The sequence below is a fragment of the Macaca fascicularis genome, chromosome 12 (assembly GCF_037993035.2).
Source record: "Macaca fascicularis isolate 582-1 chromosome 12, T2T-MFA8v1.1".
Lineage (NCBI taxonomy): Eukaryota > Metazoa > Chordata > Mammalia > Primates > Cercopithecidae > Macaca > Macaca fascicularis.
In genome coordinates, this window is record NC_088386.1 from 96,751,393 (window position 1) to 96,778,181 (window position 26,789).

Sequence of the window (26,789 nt, forward strand, 5' to 3'; positions counted from 1 at the left end):
ATCCTTACTAATGCAGATCCAGAGTCAAAGAGAAAAACACAGTCTTGGTTCTGGATCTGACAATCTTTGGATTAAGGGATAATAAATATCAAAAAGATAATGTACTTTGTTTGCTTGAATCTGAAATAAAATGGAGAATAAAGCTTTCACTCAGCAAGGAATACCAATCATAAAGAAAAAAGGCACAGAAGAGATTTTCCCAGAAAATGCATGTAAAGAAAGGGAAAGGACAAAGGGCCTAGGGCTTAACCCTTGATTAAACCCATGTTCCAAGCAAAGGCTAAAGTATCTTTAGGAAAGACAATGTGGGAAAGGCCAAAAAGTTTAATGATGAGAGAACTAACTGCAAATAAGGGTGTGAAGAAACAAGCACCTTCATAAATTGTATTGTTAATTGTATCGTAATAATGTTGGTTCCTCTTTACAAGGACCCAGGAAAGAAAATATTTTAACATTAGAAACAGTTGTGCTTCACCTGAGAAACTTGTTGAATCTTAAGGATATCTGAAATTATGTAATTAATCTTACTTCTGTCTTTACATTTGGCTGCTTTAACGTTCAGTGCTAAATCTGTACCCCTACAATTAACTACAGAAATATATGGCACATGTTTTATGCATTAATTTCACACCTGCCTTTGTCTTGTTTCTCATTTTGTGGTGGTATATATAATTTTATATACTGCCTTAATGTTGTAGGGTATGATATAAGGGTTCAGATATACATAATTAAAATGGTACACTTTGAAAAAATATGAAAAGATCCTTTTAAGGTATAACATTTAGGTAACATAAAATCAACTCAGGGAAATCCAGTTAAAAGCCAAATAGAGCTGTATTTTTATACTGTACAAAAAAATTTACACTCTTAATGTAACTAGATACATCTAAGGGTAAATTACACATCTCTCAAACACAGTATTTTAACATCTAAGATATGTTTCTGCATTGTAGACTGATACTGAATTTTATACATCTTTATTTACAATAACTTAAAATATTTTTTCATCTCTGGCAGATATTTACAAGGTCAACAATGACTACATTTCACATTTCAACATCAACAGCATTAATCGGTTCAGTAAGACAGGATAATGGCTTACATGCACCAATAAATATGATCTTAAATTCACGGTTTTTTCTTCAGCTCTGAAAAAATGAAGGTTGTCACTAGTCCTAGGTTGAAAGGACATCACTCAGTACAAGTTGTAATTTCTATATGCCTATCCTATTTAAATTTTCACCAGCACTATTCTCTAAATACTTGGGAAGTTTATACCAAGTTATAGGTTGATGCTGGTAAAAAAAAAAAAAAAAAAAAAAAAAAAAAAAAGGCTGATGTGTACATTCCATATCCTTTTATGAAGCAAACATATGAAAGTGAGATATTTCTTATTTACTTGTCCAGTGTGAAAGCGATCAGATTACATAATGCCAAAGTAGTAAAAATCCTTCAGAAATTATAGCTCAGGAGACCCAAATTATCACAAGAAAACCAGTGGGAAAATAATTTTTGCACCCTAAAAACTGTTTCACTTAACCAGTTAAACTGAATGTAAGGCCAGAATAATTTTAGAATAAGAATAAAAAAGATTCAATGTCAAGTAGATGAACTTATTACAAATATTTTTAAACATGGAGCATCTCTCTCTATTCAGTATGGATGATAAAACTTACAAACAAACAAACCCCCTGCCCTACCGCCAAACCCAGACCTGTATCAGTGATTGTTAGAAAGCCAATCCTCTCTTTCCAAGACAGCTAATCAGTATATTCATTACTTTTTAACTACTCCCTGCTATAAAAAACAATACATAAAACCTGTTTGGAATATTAATATGCAAATACATTTCATGATTTCCAAAAAAAAATTATTTAACTTTTGAAATAAATTATTTAGTTCTTATTGGGCTATACATTTTAAAAAATGAGTGTTTTAGCTTTTCTTAATCCAATCCTGTTTTTCTGCAAAGAAAAAAAACACTCAGAATGATCATGGACATATTTAACAAACTTTACCAGTTTAACCAATATTATACTTACAATAATTGCCACTGCCCTTTAAAATAGGTACATTTCCATAATGTCCCCCTAAATTTTACTTAAATGACCCACAATATTACACAATATACCAATTTTAGGAGTTTCCCCCTTTTTATTCAATCCTGATGAGTAGGATTCTTAATTTAAGGAGACAAGAAACTGTGCTATGAGGAATAATGTTTCGACTTAGTCTTTAACGAGTATTTTTGCTGGAAGTGTGAAATATTGACATTTTTTGACATAAGAAAACCTAAAATGGAATCTTATAGCTACTGTAAATCTATTTTCCAGGTCAGGTCAAGGAACTTTAAAAAATTATATTTGGTAGATACATTTTCTTTGGTAAATTTTGTAATCAATGAAGATGTAAAGAACTTCCTTTGATGTAATTAACACTGAGCTGTTTATACTCAAATACAGCAAACCATATTGGTATGAATTCTGTAATTGGGGATGAGTTGTCCAATTAAGTTCATTTCTTTGAAAATAAAAGGATTTCTTTATTAGACCTACTTCCAGATACACATTTTTAAAGAGACTCATTTATACTTTAAGCTACACCTAATTCTATTTTTTATAAAATCAATATTAAACATAATAGCAGACATCTGAATATGCCTTAATTTGTAAACATAATTAACACAATTTTTAAAAATCCAGAAGCAAAACATATACCCTACATTTCTGTACTATGCTGCCAGTTATTTCACATCATTCCCAGCTTTCTGCCAATTTCTATCCTGAATTGTTTACTCTTACATATATTTCTCATAGGACTATGGCTAAGATTACAAAAATATTGAAAAGACTGAAGTTACCAAAATGTTGTACTTGTGTAGTCAAGTTCAGAAGAAATATGCCTACATGGGCAAGGAGGTTGGGTGGTGATGACTCCTCCATGAATATTCTATATATGCTCAGTACCAGTATGATATACCTATTAGGTACACATAATGCAAGTAATACTAAAATTTGTCTTACATTATCAATATGACCACCTTGGCATGGAAAACTGTACCAATGTGATGACTCATAATTTTATTAGCATTGTTAACAGTTTTACACTGCATTCCATCTTCTCATAACCAGGCAAATATTCTAATTTCTAATTAGTTTTCAAACAACTTGTTTCTAAAAACACTTTAAAAAAATTAAAGTATTACAAGTAAGTGTCTCAACCAACTTAGTGGTAAAACGATGACAATAATCATTCAACTTGAAAGATAAAAAGTCTCATGTTCAGACTGTTTAACATAGCTGTACGTAGAAAAATTGCTCTAAAATCTTACAGATTTTCTGATCATTGGCATGACCTGTTAAACTTTTTAAAGCTGAAAACAAATATGTAACTGAAATACTGATTAAAAAAGAAAAACCCAAAACATACTTTGTAATCCAAGGTCAGAAATGGAGAGATATTCCTTGCCAGTGTTTGTAATAAATAGGGGACTACCCCTAAAGACAGGTACTACATTTTTTATTTACAAATGAACATGCAGAGATTTAAACGAGACAACTGATTGTCAACAACTGAAGTACTAAAAAATTGACTCCATTTCATTAAAATATTCACAAAAGTAGTGCAAACAAAACAATCTGAAGTTATTCTCAGTATTCCAGTGTCTAATAAACAATTTTAATTAATTTAAAGCTACTACGTGGAATTTGAGAATACAGACTGGAAATACTGAGCTTATATAGCTGAGACTACTGCATTTAAGACATTTTATACGGTATATACACACTTTAAATGACATCATGGTCACTGTTCCATTATGGAATCATAAGCTTCACACTATAAAACCTTTTTCAATCATATAAGGAAATATTGCTTGCATTTGCTCTAAGCATAAGTAAGATTCAGTCTCTTTGTACATTAAAAATTAATGGAATCAAATTTATTTAATCTTTACTTTGCAATACTCTATTGTGCAATATAATTAGCTTGCCACACTGGTGACTGAAAGCTGGCTGACTCAAAAATTACTTTAAAATAACTAGAAAACACTGATCAAAGCCGTTTCATTGGGTTTATTTTACATTTAAATAAATCCCCAACAAATGTATTCAACTATAAAATGGCAGCATACAACTGTTATGTGGCAGAAAATATGCATAAATTAGAATAATGTGTTGATCCTTACATCTGTAGATATACTTAACATTTCCAACACTTCCCCATCTAGATTACTGTACATTTGGATTTAACACTTTTCTTAATGTGCTGTATTCACCAACTATTAGACCAGAACTATAAAGAAACTGCAAAAATGGAGTTAACAACCCACTGCCTCCCCAAACCCATGGGAGACTGCGTTTGATTCTGGCTCTGCTTTAGTTATATGACCTTTATCATACCACAACCTCTGAGCTTCCGTTTCTTGAGGATGAATGTTGGGGTGAGGGAGTGGGAGACTAGCTAGATTATCCCTAGGGTTTCTTAGCACAGTTCTGATTCTATCATAAGCAGACAAAGAAAAGTGAATTGGAAAGGAATGGGAATGGTAAGGGGTAAAGGTAAGGGGATCAGGATTTTAAAATAACAATTTTCCCCTTAGCTTCTTAAAATATTTTCACATTTAAAAGTCTTCAAGCCAGGTGTGGTAGTTATGTCTGTAATCCTAGCACTTCTGTGACGCCAGGTGGGTGGATCTCTTAAACCCAGGAGTTCAAGACCAGCCTGGGCAACATGGCAAAACCTCGTCTCTACTAAAAATACAAAAATTAGCCAGGCATGGTGGGGCATGTCTGGAGTTCCAGCTACTCCAGAGGCTGAGGTGGGAGGATCACCTGAGCCCAGGGAGGTCGAGGCTGCAGTGAGCCGTGATAGTGCCACTGCACTCCAGCCTGGAGGACAGAGTGAGACCCTGTCTCAAAATATCAAATCTTCTGAGTTAACTATTCACTTTGCATTTTAGTTTGCTTTCCAGTAATTAATGTCAGAGCAGAGCTCCCAAGCCTTCAGCTATTTCTTTGTATTCTTTTATCCAACTTGGCATACATGGCATCAACCTATTTGTTTTATTACAGAAAACAAGTATTTTCTCCCTAAATATCTTTTTCATAGATGGTTAGACTTATAGAAATTAGAAAATATACAACAAAAGCTTGTTAAAAAGGTATAAATATTGCTGGCATATATCTGTAACAGCTGTTGTATATCTGAAACAAACTATTTTAAATTAAATGCCAAAAATAATGCATGTTAAAATGCATAGTTAAAAAGTTAGAAAATTTGACTCTCAGTTTGTTAAACTAACGCCTTCCATTTTAACTAATAATAATTCTTGAAACAAGAAATCTGTTGTAAGACCCTGAATGCAAGGTTTAGACTAAATGAAATGTTTCTTCACTGAGGTCAACTCACATCACCTAAAAGAATAGAAAACAAATGTTACAGGGTCATAAAATGTTAATGTGTGTATGTATACGTACAAGCATATATGTATATATATACAGATAAATAAAATCCTCTAAGATGAACTTTTTTTTTTTTTTTTTTTTTTTGGAGACGGAGTCTTGCACTGTCGCCCAGGCTGAAATGCAGTGTCGCGTTTTCAGCTCACTGCAAACTCCACCTCCCGGGTTCAAGCGATTCTCCTGCCTCAGCCTCCCGAGTAGCTGGGATTATAGGCGCCTGCCACCATGCCCCGCTCATTTTTTGTATTTTTAGTAGAGACAGGGTTTCGCCAGGCTGGTCTCGAACTCTTGACCTTGTGATTCGCCCACCTCAGCCTCCCAGAGTGCTGGGATTACAGGTGTGAGCCACCGTGCCCAGCCATGATGAACATTTTTTAAAACCAATTTTTCAGGTATAACATAAGATTTCTAGCCAAAGGAAAATTTTGTTGTATTTATTGTAACTTTTGCTGTAATTTGGTATTGTGTGGTATTTCTTTTGTGCTTTAAGTAAAATCATGCTAGATTTAGATGCCAATAAATGCACAATTTGAATTAAAAACAGTCTTTGTACCTCTCAAATAAAACCATAATTTATGCCATAAAGTGACTGACCTCCAGCCATAGCCAAGATCTCACTTTCTAGGTGAGTATAATGCTCCTTTCCTTACATACCTGAAACTGCCTTTTTTAGTATGTTATAGACCTTTACAGCTCATTTATTTTGGCTATTTTTAACCTCCTTTCATTTATTTGACATCCCTTAAATTAAAAGAAAGGATATTTAAAATACAACTTTGTGATATATACATATACACACCATATATATATATACACACACACACACAGACACACATAAATCAATAAATTGTCTATTTATCAACTTTTAGCTTTACCCCGGACTTTGGCAATGTTGTAGATAATAGTTCAGGTTCTAGTTTTCCATTTTCACATGAGCTGGAAAATGTTACAGACTACCAAATTCAAACAAGCATCTCATATATAAAGAGTCTAACAGAAAGTCTCTTAGGGAGAAAAGAAAGTTCTTACAATAAAAACGGGAGCATTGCTAGGTGTGAAAAAAAAAAAATTTTTTTTTCTGTTATTTATCAAAATCTATTGTAATTTTAATGGTAGGGATAAAATTTTAACTTTTGTTAATTAGGAGAATACTTGCTTTCTATAAATTCAGTATTTTTTTTTAAACAATAATCAAGTAAAAACATCTAAATGTACAAAGCACTAATAGCTCTGATATATTCTGTGGAAGGATAACTTATAACAGTTTAAGTCACAATACACTGATTTTTTAAAACCCAGTATATTCCCTTCTTTTTCAAACATCAGAGCCTGAGACCCAGAAGAGGTTATGATAAAATCTTATCCAACCAGATCAGAACTAAGAAAATTTTTTTTACCAATAATGTTTTTGTAACCTCTTAGCAGTTACCAAATGCTACTTACATACATTCAACATCTAGCTTATTGGCATGATTTCAAAGTTTTATAAAAATGAGAAACTGCAGATATATGATTAGAAGGTACACAAATTGCATTACATTAAACACAAAGGCAGTGTGGTCCTTATAGGAGAAATCAAGGTCAGTACCCCCTGGTAGAAATGTTCTATAAAAATGTGTCACATTGAAGTATCAGTGTTTTCAGCCAATTGTCTGTCCCTGATATATTTCCTTGGAGTATGTAATGTATCAGGACTTTAGGTTTCTTAATCCAAAATACCTGACTGAATTTAGGTACATCTAGAAAGCAGCTGAAAGGGTTTCTCTTATAGTCTGACATAACAGAAAGTAGATTGAGAAATCCCTCTCTTTACCTGAAGATGTACTGTTATACTTCAGCCATCAGCTCACAAAGGAAAAGAAAAAAAAGAAGAATCAAAATCTCCTCTCACACACACAATCTCCACACAAGCTAAACAAAAACCATCCCTCCCCCCACAAAACCCCAGCACCAAAGTGTCAATCATTCCTGGGAAATAGAACATGCCCCTCAGAATCTGATTTGTTAGTTGGCCAAACTTGAAGGACAGAAATGACCTTATATGTCCTTGTGGGGAAGAGGGAAGACATGTTAATAATGACTATAGAGCCATTGAGAAAGTGCATTATCAATTACACAATCAACTTAGAGCCCTGTCCTCCAATGGAGGTGGTCACAACTTGATTTAAATGCCTCCGTAATTGAACATTTATGTCTTCGGGATAAACGAGATGGGGGGTGGAGAAAGAGCTACCCTCATTTTAATGAAAAAGTGCAGCAGTCTACCACCTTTCCCCATGCTTCTCCAGAAAATGATTGCACAGACTCAGAGAAGTCCAAAGTCATTGCAGAATCTCTGAGGCACTCCTGGTTAAGAGAAAAAAATATGATCCAGTAATCTTCATAGTTCTCTAGATTATGAGAACAAACCCGTTTTGTTTTGTTTTTAAACAAAAGCCAAAGAATCGTTTCATAGGGATCATATACACCATTTCCTCTAACGTATCCTCAGTCTCACAGTGTTGAAATGGGACCGATCAGCCTACGATGGATTGCACATCACCCAAGGAGAAAGGAAGGCATGGAAAAGGCAAACATTTTATACTGCTTCACAAACACATTTACAAGGAATACGTGAAGATGTAGGAAAGAGGGATAAAGAAAACCTTATTGCTGTTTTGATACAAAATACAGTATGAAGATACCTAAACTAAATGAAATCTGATGACAGTGACCAATATTTTCACAATGTGGGATGAAGTGTCTTCTTGCACAATGAAATGTTCAGTTTAAAAGGTAAGCAGAAAGATGAGGGAGGATGTCAAAACTACACCTGGGATATTAGCTGCATATTGAAACTTGGGGATCGAGACTGCTTGGTTAAGGGGGCTCCTGGGCTGAGAAGCTCTTTACCTTCGCCAGCTTGACCTAGCCGGTCTTCCTGCAGACTGACAGTTGAGTATCGATTAGCATTGTTAGCTGCTAAATTAGTACCTCCCTCAGTGCCAACCCCAATGCTGGTACTTGCTTGACTGCCATTTACATAGTCAAATGATTTACTTGAGGAAGCACTGGCTGTCCGGATTAGACTTAAGCTATTGGTTTTTGGCACCACCTGGCCAGCAGGCAGGCTCAGGTGTTTCTTCATTGGTGTCAGCTCAACTGAATCTACACTAAGATCAGTTGGTTGCTGTACATACTGCTTGCGAACTACTGAATCTCGAGGGCTCTCACTGGATTTGATGGCAGAGGCTGTTTCTTTATCCTTGGCTGAACGCCCAGTTGCTACTTTCCTTAAGCTTCCCCTCTGAGAAGAGGAGGATGGTTTGGTCCCAATTGGCTGACTGCTGAGGGAAGCCCCTGATGAAAATCCTTCATCTGCATCATTCAGGTTTACAGACTCCTCTCCTCCATTTACACCCTCAGCACCTAAGAAAACAAATCAGACAGACTCAGCAATAGCTAAATTAAGTAAGAAGCAGCTGTGAATAACAATACTGACCTTATCTCTTGGGTAATGCTTGCTATAGGTTGTCAATAGCCCTACTATCAACACTTCCCCTAAATAATTTAGGGGAAATCTTAATCTACACAGAGTTCTACTATGCTCAAACATGTTAATTTAGCTTTATTTAGTCCAGTTTTTGTAAAACTATCCACAAACATATCTAGTATATTGTCAATATTTAGGCATGTAAAACAACTAGGTAAAATACAACAGTTAACATAAATTTTTATAATGCACTCTATCATTCTTCTGAAATGACTATATCTACCTACTGGAAAAAAAAAAAAAAAAAAACTTTGCCCCTCATACCTTCTTTAACTCACCATAAGATGTGCAAGAGACCCTCTTCTAATTCTGGTTACCCAGAATTATACCAAAAACTCATTTATGCTTACAGGCCAAACTCTTTTTAACTATAATAAAATTTATATTTACTCAGTGGTTGGTTAACTGCTTCTATATGGCTTTAGAACCTTTAACATGGAACTAGCAATTTTTTAAAATAACTCAAAACTATATTGCTTCTGTAACTTCACAGTCATATTTTGTCTTATGGCCTTTTCTACTCACTGGTTTCCATATTTTGATCAATTAATGTGAAGAAAATATTATCAGAGAGCAGTGGTAGGGAACCAGCAGGGGTATTTAAGAAGGATTTATATTTTCTATATGGTATGTTTTGATAATATTTTATGTAATTATTTCTGTAATATTTTAGATTCTTAGTATTGAGATGTCATAATCACAAAATACTATAGTGTCCCATCACATTTCATTTCATGCAGAAACTGCAGTTAACAAAATAATTTTTTTTTTTTTTTTTTTTGAGACAGAGTCTCACTCCGTCACCCAGACTGGAGTACAGTGGCACGATCTTCAGCTCACTGCAACCTCTGCCTCCCTGGTTCAAGTAATTCTCCTGCCTTACCCTCCCGAGTAGCTGGGATTACAGGCGTGCACCACCATGCCCAGCTAATTTTTATATTTTTAGTAGAGATGGGGTTTCACCATGTTGGCCAGGCTGGTCTCCAATTCCTGACCTCAAGTGATCTGCCCACTTCAGCCTCCCAAAGTGCTGGGATTACAGGCGTGAGCCATCTCTCCCGGCCAACAACAGAATTCTTATCTTGGGTTTTTGTGGGAGGAAGAGAAGAATATATAATATATTGAGCTTGCAGTTTACAGAAAGCCACTTCTCTTACTGAGAGTATGATCAACATTCTCTTAGAAAGTAATACATTTGCTTCTTTCAAGAACTCATATTGGCTTGCTACCTCATTAAATACATTTTCCAGACTGCCATAAATTTAATCTGAATCTACAAAACAGATATCAACATTACAGGTAAGGTAAAAATGTCAGGAAAGAATCTAAACAAATATTAGAGATATAAGTTACCTAAGCAAAATATATACAAAATATTTAAACACAATCTTTTATTTAACATAGTACCTGGAAAAATATTTACTTAGCTACATTTACTCATATGGATTATTTTCTTCCTTCTAAAGAATGAAATAAGCTATCCTTAAAGCAAAAGGCACCTTATTATATCCAGCAGTTTAATAATCTTTAATCATCATGCAAAGCCATATGAAAATGCATTTACTAAGAACAGTAGCAGCTGACACCACTTCTCTCAACCTCTTCAAAAGAACTGTATATAATGTACTTTTATAATATGCCTCAAAATAAAAACTTTATATTCATATGATACATTTTAGTAATTTACTTAGAATTAGTATAAAGAACTCCAAAATGCCCAAGAAAGGATAGTTATTGGGTCAGAATTGATATTAGTGATATAAAACTGGGAGTGAACAGAAATGTATCATTAGGTATATTTATTAGGAAAGAAGACTGAGAGACTTAGTGCTAGCTTCTGAATCTTGCTACATGCAGATCTGATGTCCAAGCAATATGGCCATAAAAAAGATGGTAACATAAAAGCCATCATGCAAGAGAATCTATTGATATTTTATATACTAAGAAATGCTTAGTATATATAATGGAATACTGATTATACTTTAATCACAGGTATTGTCTTCAGTTTAGTAATAATTTTTAAAAACATTTGTTTATTTATTTTTATTATATATTTTTTGAGACAAGGTCTCACTCTGTTGCACAGGCTGGAGTGCAGTGGCACAATCACAGTCCACTGTAGCCTCAACCTCCCAGGCTCAAGTGATCCTCCCACCTCAGCCTCTCAAGTAGCTGGGACTACAGGCATGTGCCACCATGCTTGGCTAATTTTTGTATATTTTGTAGAGACGGGGTTTTGCCATGTTGCCCAGGCTGGTCTCAAACTCCTGGGCTCAAGCAATCCACCTGCCTGGGCCTCCCAAAGTGCTGGGATTATAGGCATGAGCCATCGTGCCTGGCCAGTTTAGTAATAATCTTAACTCCAGCTTTAAAAGTCACAAATAGAATGTACTCGACATCAGGAGAAAAGTAGGTAATGGGCTTATATTGTCTCTTCAATTTCAACATGTAATAAACCCAATTTTAATTGTAAAATTATTTAAAACCATCATAGCAGAAAACTAGTCAATAATCTATGTCAATCCAAAAGCTTCAGCAGAGTTCAGAATTACCAAAACTTTTCATAGGTTTTAGTAATTTCCTTTCTTCTGTTTGGTGGGGTATGGTGGCTCACGCCTGTAATCCCAACATTTTGGGAAGCCAAAACAGATCCTTTGAGTTGAGGAGTTTGAGACCAGCCTGGGCAAATAGCAAGATCCTATCTCCAGAAAGTTAAAAAATTAGCCAGATGTGATGGCACCCACCTATAGTCCCAGCTACTGAGGAGGCAGAGGTGGGAGGATCACTTAAGTCCAGGAACTCGAGGTGGTAGTGAGCTACGAATCTTAAGGAGGCTGGGTGCAGTGCGTCACACGTGGGAGGCCAAGACGGGAGAAGTGCTTGAGCCTGGGAGTTCAAGACTAGCCCGGACAACATAGCAAGACCCCATCTCTACAAACAATTTAAAAATTAACTGGGCATGGTGACATGCCTGTTGTCCTAGCTACTGAGAAGGGTGATGCCAGAGGTTTGCTGGAGCCCAGGAGTTTGAGGTTACAGTGAGCTACGACTGTGCGACTACACTCCAGCCTGGGCAACAGAGTGAGACCATCTGGGGGTCGAGAAAAAACCCTCAAGAAAGAAAAAGGCAACAGTGTCTCAAAACATTTTTCCTTTGTAATTTGCTCCAAAGGTGATAACAATACATTCCTGGTCCGAAGAGGAGACATCTGAAATAGATTTTTTTTTTTTTTTTTTTATTCCTTTTTGTATTTACACTGAACCCCAAGAAGCTATGAAATGGATTTTTAATGAACATTTCTATTCATGGCTGACTTTACCTATACATTTGGCTTCTGTTAACATTGATTTAAAACTACAAATAGGCCGGGGTGGTGGCTCATGCCTGTAATCCCAGCACCCTGGGAGGCTGAGGTGGGCAGACTGCTTGAGTCCAGGAGTTTGAGACCAGCCTAGGCAACATGGCAAAACCATATCTCTACTAAAAATACAAAAAACTAGCCGGCTGTGGTGGCGTGCCTGTAGTACTAGCTATTCCAGAGGCTGAGGGAAGATCACTTGAGCCCAGGAAGTTGAGGCTACAGTGAGCCTTGATTGTGCCACTGTACTCCTGCCTGGGTGATGTGAGTGAGATCCTGCCTCAAAAAAATAAATAAATAAGACTACAAACAATCTGGATTAAAAGGTAAAATAAGGAAACATTCCTCTTTCCTTGTGGCTACACCTTCTTCCTCCCTCCCCCAAACTGAAATTTTACCAGTGATAGATATTAAAATAGGATATTTTAATATTTTATAGGATATTAAAAAGGAACTACTATTTTGGTTCATTTGTTTCAAAGTGTATGACTTGATGTATCTGAAGGAATGCTTCAACCTAATCCTACACTTTCTGGAATTTGAGCAACTGTTGATTAACATGGTACTATATTTAGCATAAATACTTCCAATATTCTAGCAATAGTAGTAGATAAATATCAAGTGGCTCAGTCATTCAAAAATGTTCAGTTTAGGCCAACTCTGGGTTCCACATCTATTCATCATCTTATTGTTACATGTTTATACAAGATAAAACTTACTCCTAGGGATAACGTAATAAGATACAGGGAATAAAGGGAAGGCTGCATCTTTCAGAGCCATTTAAAGGATCTCTCAAACAGCACCAACTTTTTTGGGTCCCTAGGTCATGCACATGCAACACTGTTAAATGAAATAAGGTCAATCTGGGTAAATGGGCAAGGGAACAGAGGGTAGATTTAGATTCTTACTGAGCATGCTCAAATTTCTAATGCACCAAAGAGCAAGAGAGTTCCCTATGGTGGAAATTAACTGCTTTATGTATGTTTGGTCTTTGAGTAAAAATATATAACCTCATTTAAAGCTACTTGTTTGATTTAATAAGTATAAAGGATCCACAGTAGCAATACATTAAATAACTTTTTAAAAACTGGCTACAGTTCCCTCCTTTACAAAGCTAATTCCTATGGCATTACATGCAAAACAGCAAGTAAATACTTTCCCAACAAAGAGAAGCATTCTTTTGCAGATGGGGGTTCAAGGGAAGGGTATTAAAAAACCCCTCCATGTTGTGATACTTACATTATAGAAATAAGGCTCTACTAGGATATCTGACCTCTAAATATAATAATACATTTTAATTCCATTGAATTTAATACCACCATTATTTACAGTAAATTGTAAAATGTACTGTGCATCAGGATAGCACATTTATAGAAGGTGTCAGTAGTTTACTAGTTAGACCTAAGCAACTTAATCTACAGATGATAAAGCCAATGAACATCAGCATACTTGGTCAAAGAGCTAAGAAATTCTTCATTGAACACCACAGAATTACACATAAACCAGCTGGCTCCACTTCAATTTTGATCTTAAAGATAATATGCTAATGTTTTAAAACTCTCTTCAAAAATTTTAAAGAATAAATTATTGTATAATTAAAATCATTCATGTTGATGAATAAGGCTCATGTCCACTGGGTACATTTTTCTTTCCTAATGTTAGAATAAACATGCTCAGTAATAAAAAAAATTCCAAGCATTTGCAGACCTTGTGGAGACAGGACCCTGCCTTGTTAGTAGCCATGCCAAGCTGTTCCTTGATTACACAGGATGCAGACTTCAGACCAGCACAAATGGTAACTAAAGATTGCACCTGACCCGGTGCTATGCATATGAGGAGGGAGGGTGCTTTGCAAGGAGAAGCTAATACACCCTGGGGTACTGGAAACACACATTAGAATGGAAAGATGCTCTGCTTGGGGATAGAGAGCCAGGATCCTTCTCCAGCAACTGCCTCACTGACTTCTGCCTCCTCATCTCTGTCCTACCCTCTGTTGTGGCTGTTGCTGAGTTGGGCTCGGGTGAGCCATGCTCAGGGGTCCTGCGCACCAGCACCTCCCCCTCTTGCACACGTTTGATCCCTAGGTCAGTGGAGCCGTGTTGGATCGGGGAGCCAGGAATACTCGAGTCAGCCTCGTTTGAGAAGTCAAAGCCATCTGGGATTCAACATATAAAATTTTAGTGCTTTTATGCTGCTCTATTATTTTCTGAGCATTTTGACCCAGGCAGATAAGAAAATGTATATATGGATATGATATAAACACAAACACTATTTATATAGTTACATGTGTGTGCACAGCATGCACACACATAAGGCAGCAGATGAACAATGTGAGGTTTGCAAATGAATTAAGACAGAAAAATCAGGATCATTAAAATGGCAATATCTCTTAGGCAAGACAGCTTGACTATTCAAGTACCATGTGTATGAAATACTGCTGGATTCAGCACTTACAAAAAAAGGAAAGGCAAAGATAAAAATCAAAAATCAAGAATAAATCATTTTATGAATAGCTTGCATTATACTGTTTGGCCAGTTATATAGTTTTTCCCACAGTGCTCATACGTGCACCTTTTTTTTTCCAGTATGGTAACAAGGTTAAAGCAACTTCTTTCCTATTTTTCTTATTTAGTTCAAAAAAAGACAAAAATTAACCTCATCTTATTTTGTTTTAATCTTCATACAGCAATCTAAACATCTATTTTATAAATACATATTAAAATAACTTTAGACATTTAGTCACATTTCTAGTGATAAACAAAAAAATTTACTTTACACAGGGTCTTTTAATATCATGTGCTAAGATAGTCTGTAAAAACAGTGATAAATTTACTTGACTCCATGTGTGGACTATGGGGATTTTGTACTCACCTTCTCTTCTCCATCTATGACGACGGATTGAAGCTGTTGTAATTGCAGTCCGAGAAATCCTCGGCACTGTTGGAGTGACTTCAACTTTAAGGACTTTCTGGCCTTCTTGTGTAGAATCAGGAGCATCAAATGGTAATGAGTTTTTCATGGCATTGGCAACCTAAAATGATAATATAAGTCTATACAAGTTTACAATCAATATGCAGTTTTTGTTTATACTACATGTGTCCATAACTTTTGAATATGTATTTAAAATTTGTATTATAATGTTTAATAAATGTATCTTTCTTGTTCTGTATTCTTTTAAGCAGGCTTTTCAAATGAGAATTTCTAAAATATGAGTCACATACCCCAATGATGCCTTAAAATTGTTGACTTTCAAAGAGAAAAAGCATGCCAAAGAATTAACATATAAACTCTGATTATGAGACAATTTAGAATTGTCTGATTCTTCAGATAAATAACATGCAAAATTTAATCTCTAATAAAACATTAGGATGTTCTCTGCTCTTCTGTTTACATGAGGAGAAATGTTCCTTAAATACTTCTGACATTTTGTCCTACCATTTTCTGCTCCCTGAAGAGGAAAGTGACATACCTGGTAATTGCCATTTGACTGATCCATGTTTCCTAACTGGGCTGTACTAATCTAGCAAAAATCTTGAGCTAAAGGATTGTCTTGCTCCTTCCCTCTCCACTTGGACAAGCCCACATGGAATTAAGCAGCCTGGATGGGTGTGCCTGATCTGCTCACTCAAACATTCTTGCCAGTGGGCTGTTCCAAGGTCTAGATGTGGAGGAAAGTCTTTCAATTTAGCTTTTAACAGTAATGAAAATACTTGTTCCCCATATACCAACTATTTTTCTGTTTATCATATGGCTCTAGATTTGAACAGGGAAAGAGGGTATTATTATTGTGTACCTCAGAGACCACGGACAATAAAGGAATACTGTAACTAGAGTTACTAATCTCTTTACCTGTATTGCCTTGGAAATGCCACCTCTACTTAATTTACAAGATTGTTGAAAGGATCAACTATTAAAGAGTTTCATAAGTTCAAGGTACTACTCTGATGATGTAATTTTTAAATCTTTTTATCCATTTGTTTTAATATAACTCAGGGTAAGATTAGGAAACAAATGGGAATTCAAATGGAGAATTACTGCAAATGCTACCTTGATAAATTTATATTTGGCTTAAATATTTTAAAAATGATATAAATACAATGGCTTTTAAAAAGCTGAGCCAGGCATGGTGGCTCATGCCTGTAATCCCACCACTTTGAGAGGCTGAAGCAGGCAGATCACTTGAGTCTGGGAATTTGAGACCAGCCTGGGCAACAAGGTGAGACCTTGTCTCCACAAAAAAATACAAAAATTTGCCAGGTGTGCCGGTATGCACCTGTAGTCCCAGCGACTCAGGAGGCTGAGGCAGGAGGACCACTTGAGCCCAGAAGGTGGAGGTTACAGTGAACTGTCATCACACCACTGCACTCCAGCATAAGTGACAGAGTGAGACCCTGTCTCAAAAAATAATAGTGATTTTTTGAAACAGTGAAATAAAAAGCTGTATTCTTACAATACTGCAAGTAGAAAATAGTATTTTAAGAATACTGTTATCAAAATACTACAAAAAGCTTAGGAAATTGGAAAGGAATAAAAATTCAGTCAAATCACCTAGACAACTATTATAGCATTTTATGTTTCCTCTGTCCTGTCTAGATCTAAAAAATAGTTGTATACTGTTTTTCTACCTCATACAAGCTAGCACTTCCCTTTAATATAAAACCTCATATATATAATCTCATCAAGTAAATATTATATAACTTAAATCATTTTCTGCTGTGGGACATTTAGACTGTTTTTATTCCTTTGCAAGTAGAAATAAAACTGCAATGTGGTGCTTATAATACATTGTCTTTGGTATTTATAATTTTGGTATTAAATTTAAGTTTAGTTTCTTGGAATACATTGCTAGACATGGGATAGAGGGCCAAAGAAATAAACACACATTACCAAACTGCTTCTTCAGGGGATATTCAGAGTTGTTTCACACTACCACTGTAACATAAAGAATGCCTTCCTCACTCCACTACTGGATATTTACATTCGTTGTTTTGTTTTGTTTTTGAAACAAGGTATTGCTCTGTCACCCAGGCTAGAGTGCAGCAGCACGATCTCAGCCCATTGCAACCTCTGCCTCCCAGGTTCAAAGCAATTCTCATGCCTCAGCCTCCCAAGCAGCTGGAATTACAGGCATGCGCCACCACACCCAGCTAATGTTGTTTTTGTTTTGTTTTTTTTTTCAGATGAGGTCTCACTCTGTCGCCCAGGCTGGAGAGCAGTGGCACAATCTTGGCTCACTGCAACCTCCACCTCCCGGGTTTAAGCAATTCTCTGCCTCAGCCTCCCGATTAGCTGGGATTACAGGCGCCCACTACCATGCCCCGCTAATGTTTTTAATTTTTTGTAGAGATGGGGTTTTACCATCTTGGACAGTCTGGTCTTAAACTGCTGACCTCGTGATCCATCCATCTTGGCCTCCCCAAAGTGCTGGGATTACAGGTGTGAGCCACAGGGCCTGGCCTTAAATTTTGTGTTTTTTTGTAGAGACAGGGCTTTGCCACGCTGACCAGGCTGGTCTTGAACTTGTGGCCTCAGATGATCCACCCGCCTCAGCCTCCCAAAGTGCTGTGATTACAAGTGTGAGCCACCGTACCTAGCCTTACATTTGTTTTTCAATTGATCACTTACCATTTGAAGATTTGTTTATTTTGTGGGAGAGTACAAAATCTTTTTACATAGAATGAAATATTAATTTGCTTATTCGTATCATGACTGCTGAAAATGTTTCTCAGTTTGTGCCCTGCATATATTAATTTTGCTTTTAAAAACCTGATGGAGGCCAGGTGTGGTGGCTCACGCCTGTAATCCCAGCATTCTGGGAGGCCAAGGCAGGCAGATCACTTGAGATCAGGATTTCAAGACCAGCCTAGCCAACACAGTGGAAACTCTGTCTCTACTAAAAATACAAAAATTCACTTTGGGAGGCCAAGGTGGGTGGATCACGAGGTCAAGAGATTGAGACCATCCTGGCTAATACAGTGAAACCCTATCTCTACTAAAAATATAAAAAGTTAGCCAGGTGTGGTGGCACGCGCCTGTAGTCCCAGCTACTCGGGAGGCTGAGATAGGAGAATTGCTTGAACCCAGGAGGCAGAGGTTGCAGTGAGCTGAGATCGCGCAAATGCACTCCAGCATAGGTGACAGAGTGAGACTCTGTCTCAAAAAAAAAAAAAAAAAAAAAAAAATCACCTGGGCATGGTGGTGCCTACAATCCCAGCTACTTGGGAGGCTGAGATGGAAGGATCACTTGAACCCATAAGGCAGAGGTTGCAGTAAGCCAAGATCGCGCCACTGCACTCCAGTCTGGGTGGCAGACACAGACTTCATATCAAAAACAAAATAAAAATAAAAATAAAAAATAAATTTAAAAAAACTGATGGAATAGGCTGGGTGTGGTGTCACACATCTTTAATCCCAGCACTCTGGGAGGCTGGGGCCAGCCTTGGCCACACAGAAAGACCCTGTCTCTACAAACAATACAAAACAAGAAACAAAAAAAACCCAAAAACCTAACGGCTTAGAATTCAAGTGTTTATGTGGGGGCTGGAGGGTGGGGATCAAACTTATTTTAGTGACTTGTCCTATCATTTATGCTTAGAAAGTAATCCCTTCTCCAGAAATCTGAATATTTAGAACCTTTTCTTCTCTCTTTTCTTAATGGATTTCAAAACATTTAATTATTCACTTTATCTGAACTTTATTTTGGTACTGGAAGGTGGAAAGGACCTAAACCTATTTTGTTTTCTCTCTAACAGTTAACCAACTGTTATCATGGAATAAAATTTTTCCCCTAATTATTTGGATTGTCTTACTTTTTTAACCTAGTACCTTTTTTAGGTACAAGTATATTTAATAAAGAGTAAAGATAATAACTTACCAATAGTGGTTGAGAAAAAAGCTCTAGCTGGGCTCTATAAATGATATCATCAAGAACTTCCTGGCCAAGGTCCCACTGTCCATTATACCTATGAAGAAGAAGATCATTTACTCTCCTGAGCAAATATCTAATCTTCAGCACAACTTTTTAAATTGTTCCAAATCCTACTATTTTGGTTGTGAAGCAAAACTTTCATACCAAGTGTTATGTCATTTCATTTGTGAACTATCCCACTTTTGGTTATAAAAACAAAACAGATTTTAAATGCTATGTTTACAAATGTTTCTTCACATAAATTGGTTTTTATTACATGCTGATATTTAATCTACTTAATGCATTCATGAAAACCTGGGTTATGAACTATGTAGAGATAGTCTTCCATACAGAAAATCTGACAATTTCTAGACTCCAATTTTAATGACTAGTTGTGTTATATTTTGGCTATTTTAAAAGTACTAAAAGGAAACCATATTAGAAAAAGAAGATAAGCCCGTCATGGAACAAAAGATTCAGTACTGTGTCTGATAAGGAAGAAAGAGAAATTTTCAAAGTTTCTAAACATTAGGAAGAATTCATACAATTTTACATTCCACCTACTTACATGGCATAATACACCCCTGTGAGAAGCTGCACCATAAATTCAGGATCCAATACTATTCGACCACAGAGTTCTTTCCAATGTTTTTCATGTTGCCGTGGAAACCCACTCACACAAACCCTAGGAAAATACACTATTTAACATGTGATTTCCAGATTCCTTAAATAAAATAGTTTTTGTTTTCCTAAGTTCATTTATTCAATTTATTCATTCCTCAAGTATTTATTGAGTGCCTGTTATATACCAGTCATTGTTCTGGGCCTAGGCATACAGTTGTGAACAGGTGAAAGATAAAAAATAAAAATGAAATCTGTGCTCTCATAAAGCACTCATTCTAGTGGACTGCACATAAAAGCAACTTTTCTAAAATAGCTAACCATCTCTTTCACAATCATCCTTCTTTCTTTTCACACACATACACACACAAATGTCTAACTTTCACTCAACCCAAATTGTATCAGGGTGAATTAATGGGAAGTATAGAAATCTCAAAACAAAAGGACATTTCAAAATACTGTTGTCTGTGAGGCCATTTTTAAACAAACAACTATAAACAACTCCCTAACATCCATTTCATCTCATTAAGTGATGCTTCCAAAAAAAGTTAGGCTTGATAATGATCAACAGTTGTAATATACTACATTATTTAATCAATTAATTTAGTAAAATAATTGTAATAGTAAATCCAGAAGACATTTTTTAGTGTTTAGTGCCTTATGGTCTTGGGAAATTTTTTTTTAAATTCTGTTTATATATTTTTTGTAGCAGAGATATACAATAAAAGACTTGCTATTTAAAAACAGCATTATATGGCCAAGCGCGGTGGCTCATGCCTATAATCCCTGCACTTTGGGAGGCCGAGCCAGGTGGATCACGAGGTCAGGAGATCGAGACCATCCTGGCTAACACGGTGAAACCCCATCTCTACTAAAAATATTTTTAAAAAATTAGCCGGGCATGGTGGCAGGCACCTGTAGTCCCAGCTACTCAGGAGGCTGAGGCAGGAGAATGGCGTGAACCTGGGAGGTGGAGCTTGCAATGAGCCAAGATCGCGCCACTTCACTCCAGCCTGGGCAACAGAGCAAGACACCATCTCAAAAAAATAAAAATAAAAAATAAAATAAAATAAAAATAGCATTATATTAAGATAAAACTATGTGGCGAAAGGGGAATGGAAATTTCTCCTTTAATTTCAAGGAGAAAAAGGAATAAATGTAATATTAGACCATTAAAGAAAAGTTTCTTCATTTATTCCTCAAATGGATGATGGTATCACATCATTATGGTATTTACATTACATACATTTAAAACAGTGACCCAACAGTTATTTTTTTAATTATGTCGATACTTACATACTAGAAATTACATCATTTCCTTTTTCCTTTTTTTTTTTGAGATGGAGTCTCGCTCTGCCGCCCAGGCTGGAGTACAGTGGCCTGATCTCGGCTCACTGCAACCTCTGCCTCCCAGGTTCAAGCGATTCACCTGCCTCAGCCTCCCAAGTAGCTGGGACTACAGGCATGTGCCACCACTCCCGGCTAATTTTTGTAGTTTTAGTAGAGACAGGGTTTCATTATGTTGGCCAGGATGGTCTCAAACTCGTGACCTCAGGTGATCTGCCCACCTCAGCCTCCTGAAGTGCTGGAATTACAGACATGAGCCACCACGCCTGGCCTAGAAATTATATAATTTCTACCTACTTAAGATAGGATGAAAAACCTTTAATGTCAACAACGTACAAGGAGTACATAGTTTTTCAAAATTCTGTAGAGGATATATGAACAAAAGAACAAAAGTTTGAGGACCACTAAACTCCACCATCATCTTTGTTATTAAGAAATTCTATTAGGCTGAGTGTGGTGACTCATGCCTATAATTCCAGTACTTTGGGAGACCAAGGTAGGAAGATCACTTGAGGCCAGGAGTTCAAGACCAGCTTGGACAACACAGTGAGACCCCATCTCTATAACAAATTTAAAAATTAGCCAAATATGGTGGCACATCCCTATAGTCATAGCTACTAAAGAGACTGAGGTGGAAGGACTGCTTGAGCCTACGAGTTCGAGGCTGCAGTGAGCTATGTATAATGATTGTGGCACTGCACTCTAGCCTGGGTGACAGAGGAAGACTCTATCTCAAAAAAAAAAAAAAAGAAAAAAGAAATTCTATTGAAGGCCACAATAATGTTGTCAATGAGAGAGCAGGCAGTTTTCTTTTAATGAACCTAAAGTAATGAATTATAAATAAATTTATCTGCAGATAGGCAGTAAGTGCTTAAACAGCATCTAAATTAGAGACAAGAATTTTGTTAGACATTAATCACGTTATTACAGTTAAGAGAAACAAATATTTTTAAGTAATCTGTAAAATCAAAGTAACAGCTAATTTAGATGGGAAAAATTAGTAAGTTTTGTTTAAGCAGGATCTCTTCCCAGTAACACAATAGCATGTCACCTTGAGCAAAGCACTTGTGGTGGACAGACTCTTGGAGAGCCATGATCCCTATGATCTTTCTGGTATTCACACTGTGTCATGCCCTTCCCCTTCAGCAAGGGTAGGATCTACAGCTTGCTTCTAACCAATAGAATAAGGCAAAGGTGATGGGATTCCATGATTATGTGTACATGAGTACGTTACATAAGGTAACAGGTCTTGCTGGAGTCTCACTCCTCCTATGTTGAAGAAGTAAGCTGCCATGTTGTAGGCTGCCTGTGTTGGGAGGCCAATGTGGCAAGGAGCGAAGGATGGCCTCCAGCACACAGCCACAAAAAACTGAAGCCCTCAGTCCTACAGCCACAGGAACTCAATTCTGCCAACAAAACTTTTGAGCCTCAGATGAGACTGCAACTCCAGCTAACATCTTAACTGCTGCCTTGTAAGACGCTAAGCAGAGTACCCCAGCTAAGCCATCTGGATTCCTGACCCACAAAAGCTGTGAAACAATAAATGTGTGATGTTTTAACCTGCTCAATTTGTGGCAATTTATTACGCAGTAATAGAAAACGAACACAACATTTAACCTTTTTGGGGGATTGATATCCTCAAGTAAAAATCATTTTGAAAGGCTGAATTCAGAATTCCTTCTATAACTGAACTTCTGTGACTCTAAACATCCATTGTCTCCAAACTAATTTATATCACTTAAATTTTTTTCTTTTTTTTTTTTTTTTGAGACAAGTTCTCACTCTGTCACCCAGGCTGTAGTATAGTGGCACGATCTCGGATCACTGCAACCCTGCCTCCCAGGTTCAAGTCATCCACATGCCTCAGCCTCCCAAGTAGCTGGGATTATAGGCATGCACTACCACGCCCAGCTAATTTTTGTATTTTTAGTAGAGACAGGGTTTCACCATGTTGGCCAGGCTGGTCTCAAACTCCTGACCTCAGGTGATCTGCCCGCCTTGGCCTCCCAACGTGATGGAATTACAGGCGTGAACCACTGCACCTGGCCTACATTTTTTCCACAGTAGAAATTTAAGGCCAGGTACAGTGTCTCACACCTGTAATCCTAGCATGTTGGGAGGCCAGGGCAGGCAGATCACTTAATCCTAGGAGTTTGTGACCTGCCTATGCAACACCATGAAACCCGGTCTCTATTTAAAAAAAAAAAAAAAACCCAGCACAGTGGTGGGCACCTGTAGACCCAGCTACTCAGGAGACTGAGGTGAGAAGATCGCTTAAACCTGAGAGGCAAAGATTGAATAAGCTGATATGGCACCACTGCACTCCAGCCTGGGTGACAGAACAAGATTTCAGCCTAGGTCTGTCCAAATTATTAGAAATTCTGATTTAGTAAAGATTATAATCCATGAGATACAGAATATCCACCCCCCACATACAAATGAGACACATACATCATTGGTACTATTGCTAATCACTTTCTCCAACACAGAGACAGTTATTTATGAAATGTATGGGAAGAGGTTCACATTCCTTAAGACTTTCCCATATATATAGCACTATTTTTTTCAAAGATCTCAAAGTGATTTACAAAGGCAACCAGGGAATGATAAGATATGTCACTAAACAACCTTAGATTTGGATGTCTTGGTACAACTCTATGTTCAGCTAGAAAATATTTCTTTAATGCTGAAAACATTTTCATAATGCACAAGGCCAGGCATGGTGGCTCACACCTGTACTCGCAGCACTTTGGGAGGCTGATGTGGCAAGAATGCTTGAGGCCAGAACTTCAAAACAAACCTGGGCAACATAGCAAGACCCTGTCTTTACAAAAATTAGCTGAGTGTCGTGGTGTACACCTGTGGTCCCAGCTACTTGGGAGGCCCAGGCGGGAGGATTCCTTGAGCCAAGGAGGCCGAGGGCACAGTGAGCTATGATTCAGCCACTGTACTCCAGCCTGAGTGACAGAGAGAAATCCTATCTCATAAAAAAGCAACAACAAAAAAACAGCCTCATGAGGATACGGACTCCTACAGGAATATAAGCTCCCTGAGTTTTGTTTACTGCTGTATTACCAGAAGTTAGAAGAGTGCCTGGCTTAGAGAATGTGTTCAATAAATATCTGTCAAATAAATATGAAGATTAGTAATAATCACTCTTCTCACCTGGAACCCATCCGACAAAGAGATTGATAAGATGAGGCAGGCATATATACAATAGCAGAATTATAACACAGCATGAGAAAACTCAGGACTTCAAACCTAAAAACAACAAATGCAAGGTTAAAAGGATTACAAATAATTACTTCTACTAGCAACTGGTTATCACAATGCCTTAATATTGACCTTTATGATTTCTTAATCAGATCAACATAGCATCTTTCTCAAAGATTTCCTGTTTATATTATCCTTATTACAAGTCATATCCCTTGCTGTCATCTTGTCATCTGTTTCTGTTTTTAAAAAATAAATGAGGCCAGGCACGGTGGCTCACGCCTGTAATCCCAGCACTTTGGGAGGCCAAGGTGGGTGGATCACAAGTTCAGGAGATCGAGACCATCCTGGCTAACACGGTGAAACCCTGTCTCTACTACAAATACAAAAATTAGGCAGGCATGGTGGCACAAGCCTGTTTTTCAGCTACTCAGGAGGCTGAGGCAGGAGAATTGCTTGAACCCGGGAGGCAGAGCTTACAGTGAGCCGAGATCACGCCACTGCACTCCAGCCTGGGCAACAGAGTGAGACTCCATCTCAAAAAATCAATCAATCATACATGCTTGAACAGATGACTCCCCTATAAATAAGTCTACCATCTTCCTACTGACTTCATAATAAAATCCAAACTTATCACAAGGTCCTTTAAAATCAAAGTCCTTATTACAAGGTACTTTAAAATCCACCTTCATCCTTCCTCTCCAGCTTTACTTCCCTCCATTACCAACCACATATACCACACTATATCAATCTTCTTACCATTCCAACAATATGCTGTAACCAATCAGAATTCCTTGCTTTAATGCTCGCTGCTCCTTCTTAATAGAATATACTTTTTCACTTGGGTGATTCCTGATAAGATTTCAAGTCCTAGATCAAATTTTTACTTTAGCCATAAAGCCCTTCTTACTTCTCTCTGCTAAAGTAAACCAGTCCCTTACCTGTGTAGCTCTAATATAGCATTTATCCCACTGAATTATAATTTTATTCCTTTATGTCTCTTTCTCCCATTTAGTAATAAGCAACTTTAGAATAAAGACCCTGATTTATTAATCTCTATCATTAGTGTCCAACCAGTGTCTAATACATTATTGTTTAATAAATACTTGTTGAATGAATAAACGCTTTCCTAACATTTATAATGTCTAAGAAAGTGGCTCCTAAATCTGGATGCACATTAGTTATTTAAAGACCTTTTTAAAAACATACACTTCTATGCCTTAACCCAGTTGAACTACTTAAAACCTCGGGTAGGAACCAGGAAAGTTGTACCTCTAAAAAGCTTCCCACAGATGAATGGCGAAGGGTTTATGGAAGCACTTTGTACTATTTTAACAATGTTTTTTGTAAGTCTGAAGTTATTTCAAAATGAAAAGTTAAAAATCAAGTTGAAAGTCTGATCTGGAAGCAGCCATACTTTCAGATCCCTTCACTTTCTCCATACATCTAGGTAAAACAATGGAGATTTATTCTCTGAAAGGATAAAAAATAATTTCTACCTGGGAGCCCCAACGGTGATGGGGGTGGATGCCAAATTGAAAATAGGAAGATTGGCCGGGCGCGGTGGCTCAAGCCTGTAATCCCAGCACTTTGGGAGGCCGAGACGGGCGGATCACGAGGTCAGGAGATCGAGACCATCCTGGCTAACACGGTGAAACCCCGTCTCTACTAAAAAATACAAAAAACTAGCCGGGCGAGGTGGCGGGCGCCTGTAGTCCCAGCTACTCGGGAGGCTGAGGCAGGAGAATGGTCTAAACCCGGGAGGCGGAGCTTGCAGTGAGCTGAGATCCGGCCACTGCACCCCAGCCTGGGCGACAGAGCAAGACTCTGTCTCAAAAAAAAAAAAAAAAAAAAAAAAGAAAATAGGAAGATTAAGTGAAGTGAAATATAACTGACTAGATATTGCCACTTGGCCACCAAAATACTAGCAACAAGATCTCTAGTTAAGATACCAGAAGAGTTGTTTCTAGGGAATTTGACCACTCTAAGAGGAAAGACTTAAAGATATGGATTTGGGAAAATTTCCAAATGAATGGCCTAGTGAGATCCTATGGTGAAGTTTATATTTATAGTCAGTTACTAGGTTGGTGCAAAAATTATTTTTTTTAAATGGCAAAACCACAATAACTTTTGTACCAATACTAGCTCAAATCAGCCATATACTAACATGGTCAAAGCTTCTCATTTTTTATTCCCCCCCAACTTTTTTTTTTTTTTTGAGACAGAGTCTCGGTCTTCTCACCCAGGCTGAAGTATAATGGCACGATCTCGGCTCACTGCAACCTCTGCCTCCCGTGTTCAAGCTATTCTTTTGCCTCAGCCTCCCAAGTAGCTGGGATTACAGGTGC

At 37.2% G+C, this 26,789-nt stretch overlaps 1 protein-coding gene across 34 annotated transcripts in view; it reads right to left on the reverse strand.

Moving 5' to 3' along the window:
* Positions 1 to 5,846: 5,846 nt before the first annotated feature.
* Positions 5,847 to 26,789, reverse strand: part of HYCC2 (hyccin PI4KA lipid kinase complex subunit 2) — an 83,590-nt gene continuing 62,647 nt past the window's right edge. For 12 of the 34 annotated variants that reach the window (XM_074009675.1, XM_005573885.5, XM_074009683.1 and 9 more), the window contains 6 exons: positions 24,394 to 24,489; positions 19,829 to 19,945; positions 19,228 to 19,315; positions 15,225 to 15,384; positions 14,341 to 14,508; positions 5,847 to 8,870 (listed from right to left, as the gene is read on the reverse strand). In XM_074009675.1, the coding sequence (XP_073865776.1) occupies positions 8,269 to 8,870; positions 14,341 to 14,508; positions 15,225 to 15,384; positions 19,228 to 19,315; positions 19,829 to 19,945; positions 24,394 to 24,489 (1,231 nt within the window). In that variant the 3' untranslated portion in view covers positions 5,847 to 8,268. The remainder of the gene's footprint in view (positions 8,871 to 14,340; positions 14,509 to 15,224; positions 15,385 to 19,227; positions 19,316 to 19,828; positions 19,946 to 24,393; positions 24,490 to 26,789) is intronic. The other 22 variants (XM_074009679.1, XM_074009684.1, XM_005573886.5 and 19 more) reach the window with 3 other exon arrangements.